The sequence below is a fragment of the Enhydra lutris genome, unplaced genomic scaffold, assembly GCF_002288905.1.
Source record: "Enhydra lutris kenyoni isolate GAN:26980312 unplaced genomic scaffold, ASM228890v2 scaffoldscaffold86, whole genome shotgun sequence".
Lineage (NCBI taxonomy): Eukaryota > Metazoa > Chordata > Mammalia > Carnivora > Mustelidae > Enhydra > Enhydra lutris.
The window spans coordinates 4,575,392-4,582,420 of NW_019154170.1; the positions used below are offsets into that span (position 1 = coordinate 4,575,392).

The 7,029-nt window shown below is 65.5% G+C and overlaps 1 protein-coding gene across 3 annotated transcripts; it reads left to right on the plus strand.

Annotated features, from left to right (window-relative positions):
• The first annotated feature begins 432 nt into the window (after window positions 1-432).
• LOC111161714 (solute carrier family 39 member 3) lies at window positions 433-5,750 on the plus strand. Of its 3 annotated transcripts, none has more exons than XM_022525584.1 (3): window positions 433-486; window positions 2,050-2,381; window positions 4,982-5,750. In XM_022525584.1, coding segments are annotated over exons 1-3 (1,068 nt in total). In that variant the 5' UTR covers window positions 433-485; the 3' UTR covers window positions 5,717-5,750. The 3 variants fall into 3 exon arrangements, with proteins under 3 accessions (XP_022381292.1, XP_022381295.1, XP_022381296.1); XM_022525587.1 differs by lacking the exon at window positions 433-486 and adding an exon at window positions 705-735; XM_022525588.1 differs by lacking the exons at window positions 433-486; window positions 2,050-2,381 and adding an exon at window positions 4,260-4,807.
• Window positions 5,751-7,029: the final 1,279 nt, after the last annotated feature.

Genomic DNA, 7,029 nt, shown 5'->3' on the forward strand with positions numbered 1-7,029 from the left:
TCTCCCCGTTCGTCTCTGCTCGCACTCCTCTGTCTCGACGAGGCCTGTTTGAGCGCTTACTTAAAACGGCAGCCCACACGCAGCACCTCCGATAGCCCCTGTGGGTCCTGGGATCCCAGAGCCCCGTGCCGGGCCCCCCGCCTGGGTGTTCTCTCCTGCGGCTGGTCCGACCTTGTGAGCCCCGGAAGGGCGGAAAGGGAGCTCTTTATTGGCTCGCACAGGAGCGACACACCGTAGGCAGGGTGATGAGCAGATGAATCTGCGACTTAAGCTGGCGGGGACGCCCTGGAGGGACCGTCTCTCGGGGGAACGGTCTCCCGACGCCGGCCAAGCCTCCCTGCGGACGGCATTCAGCACCAGGCGCCTCTGGACAGCTCTGGAGGCCAAGTGCTCTCGGAACCTTTCCCCCACGGTCTGAGTTTCCCACCGGAGCCACCTGCTGGCCGTACCTACCGCTCAGCAAGAGGAAACTACTTTCCCGTGCCAGTAGGAGGTGGGGGGTGGGGTCTCAGGATGAGTGGCGGCCGCAGCAGCCAGTGGCACGGCGCGCTAGGACCGTGTCTCTCGGGGTAGCCAATGGACAGGGGTGTGGGCGGGGCGTGGGCAGCCGCGCGCGGAGCCGGGGCTGAACAGGTCCGCGGCTGTGGGGTCAGGACCGCGGCTGTGGGGTCGGGACCGCGCGGCGGTTGAGCGGCGGGCGGCGCCGGCGGGCGGGCGAGCGAGGGCCCGGCGGAGGTGCGTGCGGGCGGGGCCCGGGGCTGGGCGCCGGGGCGGGGCGGTTGGTCCGGCCGGCTCGGCAGCCTGTTACCGAGGCCCGGCGCTGGCTCCCGGCTCCCGGCTCGGTCTGCGCTGATCGGGCTCCCGGCCACCAGGCCGAGCGCGAGGCTCCCTCTCGGGCGGGGCCGGCTGGGCGCCGCGGTCCGCGGGCGTCGCGTGCAGCGGTGCACACAGGAGGCGCTCAATGGGTGCGGGGCGAGGAGCGAGTGAGCGAGCGCGGCCGCGCGGCCCGGTGTGGAAGAGCGCGCAGCCGCCGCCGCACGGGCCGGGCTTCGGGGCACCGGCAGGTGTTGGCGGCGGCAGCGGCGCACCCGGCTGGGGCAGGACAGACGCCCGTGCCCCGCGGAGCTCGCGGCCTCGAGCGCGGCGCTCGGTCGCGCAGGGGCGCCGAGTTCGGGGCTTTCCCGGCGCGCGAGTGACGCCCGAGCCCCGTGCCAGGCCGGGGGCGGGAGGCGCCCGCGCGGGGACCTGAAGACCCCGCCGAGTGGGGCGTGGGGGCGAGAGCGGGGTCTGGGGACGCAGAACAGGGGAGCCGCCCGGGGCCCTCCAGCAGCGGAGCGGTGTCCAGGCTGAACTCCGCCCCGCCGGGGCTCCCTGAGGGGCACATGCTTCAGCGCACCTGTGGGCATGCAGAGTTCCTGGGCCTCTGTTCCGCACAGGCCGCCTGGTGGGTACGAGGCTTATGGTTTAGGACTGAGGTCGGGGAGGCCCTTCAAAGGGTCCTGGAGGCAGTGACCCTAAAAGACAAGACGTCATCGGGAGGTCGGGGGAAAGACGTATTCCAGGCCACGAAAACAACCTGTGCAAAGGCCCTGAGGCAGGAATGGGCTGGGCATACTCCAGGACCGCAGAGGCCGTTGTCGGGGTGGGGCGAAGCAGAGGCTGGCGGTGCAGAGCCTTCTACACAGGCTGGAAGGGCAGTGGGGAACCAGTGGGGCGGCACCGCCCAGTAGAACATTCCGCAACGGTGGAAGGGCTCTCTGTCCGTTCCAGCCGGTGTGGTCCTCCTGCACCTGTGTGGCCACTGAGCACTTGAAGTGTGACCGAGGAGCTGGATTTTGCCTTTAATGTAATTGTAATTGATTTAAGCAGACACGCAGAGCTCGTGACTGCGTACCGGACAGCACAGCCGTGGGGAATGTTCCGCAGGAGGCCACGAGCTGGGCCAGGCTGGACCCAGTGAAGTGTGGGGGACGGGGGCGGTGATGGGCTTGGTCGCTAGAGCTGCTCGGATAATCCAACGGCTGACGTGGTTGCCCTTGGCGTTCACAGTGGCTGGATGGAGGCATGAGCCCGCGGCTACGTGGTGGGGCCCGGTAGCACGCCGTGGGACGGGAGTGCGCACCCACACATGGTGTGGCCCCGCGGTGACCGGAGCAGCCCGGGCCGCCAGCATGATGAAGTTGTTGGTGGCCAAAATCCTCTGCATGGTGGGCGTGTTCTCGTTCATGCTGCTGGGCTCCCTGCTGCCCGTGAAGATCATCCAGACGGATTTTGAGAAGGCCCATCGCTCCAAAAAGATCCTCTCGCTCTGCAACACCTTTGGAGGTGGGGTCTTTCTGGCCACGTGCTTCAATGCTCTCCTGCCGGCCGTGAGGGAGAAGGTAAGGGCTCCCTGGGGCCGCCGCAGCCCATGGCACCTTATGATCCAGGGTCTCTGATGCGTTTTCAATGAGGCCACCGAGCTTGGCGATAGCTGTGACCTTTCAGGAGCGACTGGAAATGGATTTGCTGTGTGACCGTGAGTCAGTTGCTTCCCTTCTCTGGACCTTACGTGGTAGACAGGGGGCCGGACCAAGACCTGGGCTTCCCAGCTGGGCGGCCCCCACCTTGCCCTGTAGCTGCCAGTCCGGGCCTCTCCTCCGGCACCTGCTGCGGCTTAGCCAGCAGTAACAAATGTCGCAGCTTAACGCGGCACATGTTGGTTACGCTGTGGTTTCCCTGGGTCGGGGCTGGACACCGCTTGGCTGGGCCCCTTGCTCCAGGCCCCCACCAGGCGGCATTCCAGGTCTCCAGGGGCAGGGGGCGCATCTCAGGGTTTGACGGGGACGGATCAGTGTCCAACCAAGCTCACGTGGTGGTGGGCAAATTCAGTTCCTTCCCGCTTGTCAGACGAGGGCCTTGTTTCTCCGTGGCTGAGGGCTGCCTTCAGCCCCTTCCAAGTGGGCCCCCAACATAGCCACTTGCTCCATCAGCAGGTGCCTGCACTTCTGACATGTTTCTGTTGTTTCCGCCGCCCACCTTGCGTTCCTCCATGACCCAGCGTGGGAGCTCACGCAGTCAGCATCCCTGGGGGTGAGATCTGAGTCCTCCCTCAGGCCGTCTGCACCCCCAGGGCCACCTCCGGCCCTGCTGCCCCCAACCCCCCTTTGCTGCGTCCTTGCGCCATCACCCGTCATCACACTTCTGCCTCAGGCCAGGGCTGCTGCAATGGCCTTGCTCCTCCCCAGCCCCTCCGTGCTAGTGGCCTCCCATGGTCCTCTCCAAACACCTCCAGGCTGCACCGCTGCCCACATGTGAGCCTGGGCGGGTCCGCTCCCTCCCCCCCAGCCCCCAGCCAGGCTCAGCCTACAGCTGCTGGCTTGGTCACCCCGCAGATGGCAGCATCAAAAGCTGTGGCCTCTGCGTGTCTGCCTTGTCTCTCTCGATGTGGCGATCTGATCTGACTGTCCCTCCAGGGGCGGGGGCCGTTAGTGTTTCTCACGGGCTGGGGTTTCCCGGGCGGAGCACCGGCAGGCCTCCGGAGATGCTTAGCAAATGAAGTGGTCTATCTACAAAACACAGCCTTCTGCAGCCGGGGTTCCTGTGCGGGGGCGACTCTGTGCCCCGAGACCTAGGACCCAAAGCGTGAGCATCAACCAGCTGTGAGTAAGCTGGAGGAGGAGCGGCCCGTTCTGCAGTCCCCTGGAGGTGTGCACGCATCGTTAGGAGTGCAGGCAAATGAGCCCAGCCCAGAGGAGCCCACCTGCGGCCTTGCCAGACGGCGCCCAGCGCTGCGCCGTACCAAGTGGCAGCCCCTCGCCTTGCCTGTCTGGTTGAGGTTCGGTGAAGTAAATGAGACATGAGTCCACATGCTGGTCCTTGGCCACGCAGCGGTGTGTAAGGTCCCCTGGGCCGCATGTGGCCGGGGACTTCGGTATCAGACTGCGCTTCTGGACAGCGCTGGCTGGCAGGGTGTCCCCGGTTGGGGGCACGCGCAGAGTCGTATTCACGCAGGAAGACCTGGGAAGCAGCCTGCCCGCTGTCCTGTGGCAGCAGACCCCACACAGGCCTCAGGGCTGCAGAGGCTGGGCGATGGCACAGTGAGGCAGTCTGTCCCGCGCCATCTCCCTGCTTCTGGAGGGTTCTTGGCAATCCTTGGCATCCCTTGACTTACAGGTACATGACCCCAGTCTCTGCCTCTGGGTCACCTGCCCGTCTCCCGAGTGTCTCTCTGTGTCCCCTCCTTTTTGTCTCATAAGGACACCATTACTGGGGTAAGATCCCATCCTAAGTCAGGATACTCTGTCTCGTCTCCAGACCCTTAGCTTAGGTAGGATTTCCCTGGGGGCCGCCGCAGCAAAACACCTCAGATGTTTGCCCTCTGTCCCTGTGGAGGCCACAGGTCTGGGAGGCAGGTGCTGGCAGGCCTGGGTCCTTCTGAGGCCTGTCTCCTTGCCGCCTCTTCACGTGCTGCTCCCTGCAAGGACTCCGGTCCTAGTGGGCTGCGGCCCACCCTAGCAGCCGCAGTCCACTGACTCGCCTCTTCAAGGACCCTCCCTCTAAGGAGTGTTGGTTCTGAAATTCCAGATGTTCAGATCTTGGAATATAGGAGTGTTTGGTGGGGACACGGTTCAGCCCGTTGCATCTTCATTACTTCTGCAGAGACCTTTCTTCCAAGTCAGGTCACGTTCGGAGCTTCCGAGTAGGCGGGCCTTTAGGGACCGCAGGTCAGCCCGCTGCAGCGTGATTCATCATATTTGGCTGATTGAACCCCCAAGCGCCCTCCGTAATGGAGTTTTTGGTGTTTTTTTCCCCCAACCCAGCAAGGGTGAGCCCACCTTCTCCTATTTTTTTAGCTTCTTGTGTGAAGTGGACATTTCTGTGCTGTGCTAAGTGAACAGTGGTAGCTCCCACACCCTGTTGCATTGGCGGCCGGAGGCCAGGCCGCCCACTCTGAACCCCTCTCTCCCTCCGTCCCCCTCTTGCGCATCTTCCGCTCCAGCTGCAGAAAGTCCTGAGTCTCGGGCACATCAGCACTGACTACCCGCTGGCCGAGACCATCGTGATGCTGGGTTTCTTCATGACCGTCTTCCTGGAGCAGCTCGTCCTGACCTTCCGCAAGGAGAAGCCGTCCTTCATCGACCTGGAGACCTTCAACGCCGGCTCAGACGCTGGCAGTGACTCGGAGTACGAGAGCCCCTTCATGGGGGGCGCGCGGGGCCACGCACTCTATGCGGAGCCCCACCCCCACACGCACGGGCTGAGCGTCCAGGAGCTGTCGCGCTCCAGCCCGCTGCGGCTCCTGAGCCTGGTGTTTGCGCTGTCCGCGCACTCCGTCTTCGAGGGCCTGGCCCTGGGCCTGCAGGAGGACGGAGAGAAGGTGGTGAGCCTGTTCGTGGGGGTGGCTGTCCACGAGACACTGGTGGCCGTGGCCCTGGGCATCAGCATGGCCAGGAGCGCCATGGCCCTGAGGGACGCAGCCAAGCTGGCCGTCACCGTCAGCGCCATGATCCCGCTGGGCATCGGCATCGGCCTGGGCATCGAGAGTGCCCAGGGGGTGCCCAGCCACGTGGCCTCGGTGCTGCTGCAGGGCCTGGCGGGCGGCACCTTCCTCTTTGTCACCTTCTTCGAGATCCTGGCGAAGGAGCTGGAGGAGAAGAGCGACCGTCTGCTCAAAGTCCTCTTCCTGGTGCTGGGCTACGCCGTCCTGGCCGGCATGGTCTTCCTCAAGTGGTGAACGGCCTGTCGCCCGCCCGCCGGACGCAGGCGCCCCCCGCCCCCCTCCCCCCAAGCGGGGGAGCTCAGGCCCCTGGCGGCCACCTGTGCCCAGAGGGGCCGCGCCCTGGATCCGACACCCTCAGCCTGGGGCACAGCGAGTACTTTTAAAAAATACTTCTCTTAAAATTATTTCACAAAGCTGTGTGGCTTTGTGTCATGCCTGTCATGCTCTGGCGTCGAGATCCGACGACTCTCGCAGGAGGCGGGGCCGCGCAGCTGGCTGGGCTTGGGCTGGGACTCCGCCCTCCCCCCCCACTCCTGCCTGTGGACAGGACAGGACCCCGGCTGCTCCGGGCCACCGAGCCCGTCCAGAGGCTGGAGACTCCTGGCCTCCTCTCCCAGCTGACTCTGCCGCAGAGCATCACACAGGGGAGCTCTAACTCCTGCCACTGAGCCAGTGCCTCCAGGGCGACGGGTGGGCTGCCAGCCACCTCAGCACTTCCCTCTTCTGCTGTGCCCCCCACGCACACACTTGGGGGACCCGAGAGATGCGCAGGCGGGGGTCCAGGGGCAGCTGGGCCATTGGTTCTCAGCCCGCCATCCCCAGGGCTGTGGGGCAGGGGCCACACGCTGTGAGTCACCCACCTGTCCTGTCCCCCCCACCGCAGACACACCGACGATGCCAGAAGCTGTCTCAGGGGTGCGGAAGCACAGGGCGCATGTGGCGCTGGCCCCAACCCTGCGCACTGGCTCCCGGGTAACCTTCTGTTCAACTCACCTGTTGTCTCAGCAACCCCCACGCAGGCCTCCAGGGATGGGAGGCTGGGCCGGAAGCCTTTCCCCCGGGATTTTGCCATCAGGAGTGCTCCAGGGGGCGTGTGGGCTGGTGGCCTGGGCTGGGCTGTGGCGGCCGCAGCCTCTCGAGCTCCGTCAGGGACGCTCGGCCATATGGCGGCAGGCACGAGGGCCCGGGTGCGCGCGCCTTCCCAGTGCCCTGAGTCCCTTCCTCTGCCTCGCTCCGGGCCTGCAGGGTCCCACAAGCACAGGCCCCTTCTGATCCGGGCCCTGGGCTTTGTGGGGCTTCTGGTCCCCGGCTCCAGCCCTGTGGGCACCCCTGGGGGCTGCTGCTGGTGCTTAGCCCCTCCCAGCACAAGCAACCAACCTTTGCCAGCTCTCCGGCCTTGTCCAGTTCTGTTACAAGAGGCCCGGGGAGCGGGGATGTGTGTCTGAGGGCCTGTCGCTGTAGAACTCTCAGGCCTGTTGCCGGAAACTTCCGTCTGGCTTGTCCTGGGGACCCGTCTCCAAACCCCACATGGCCTGACCCTGTCCCCG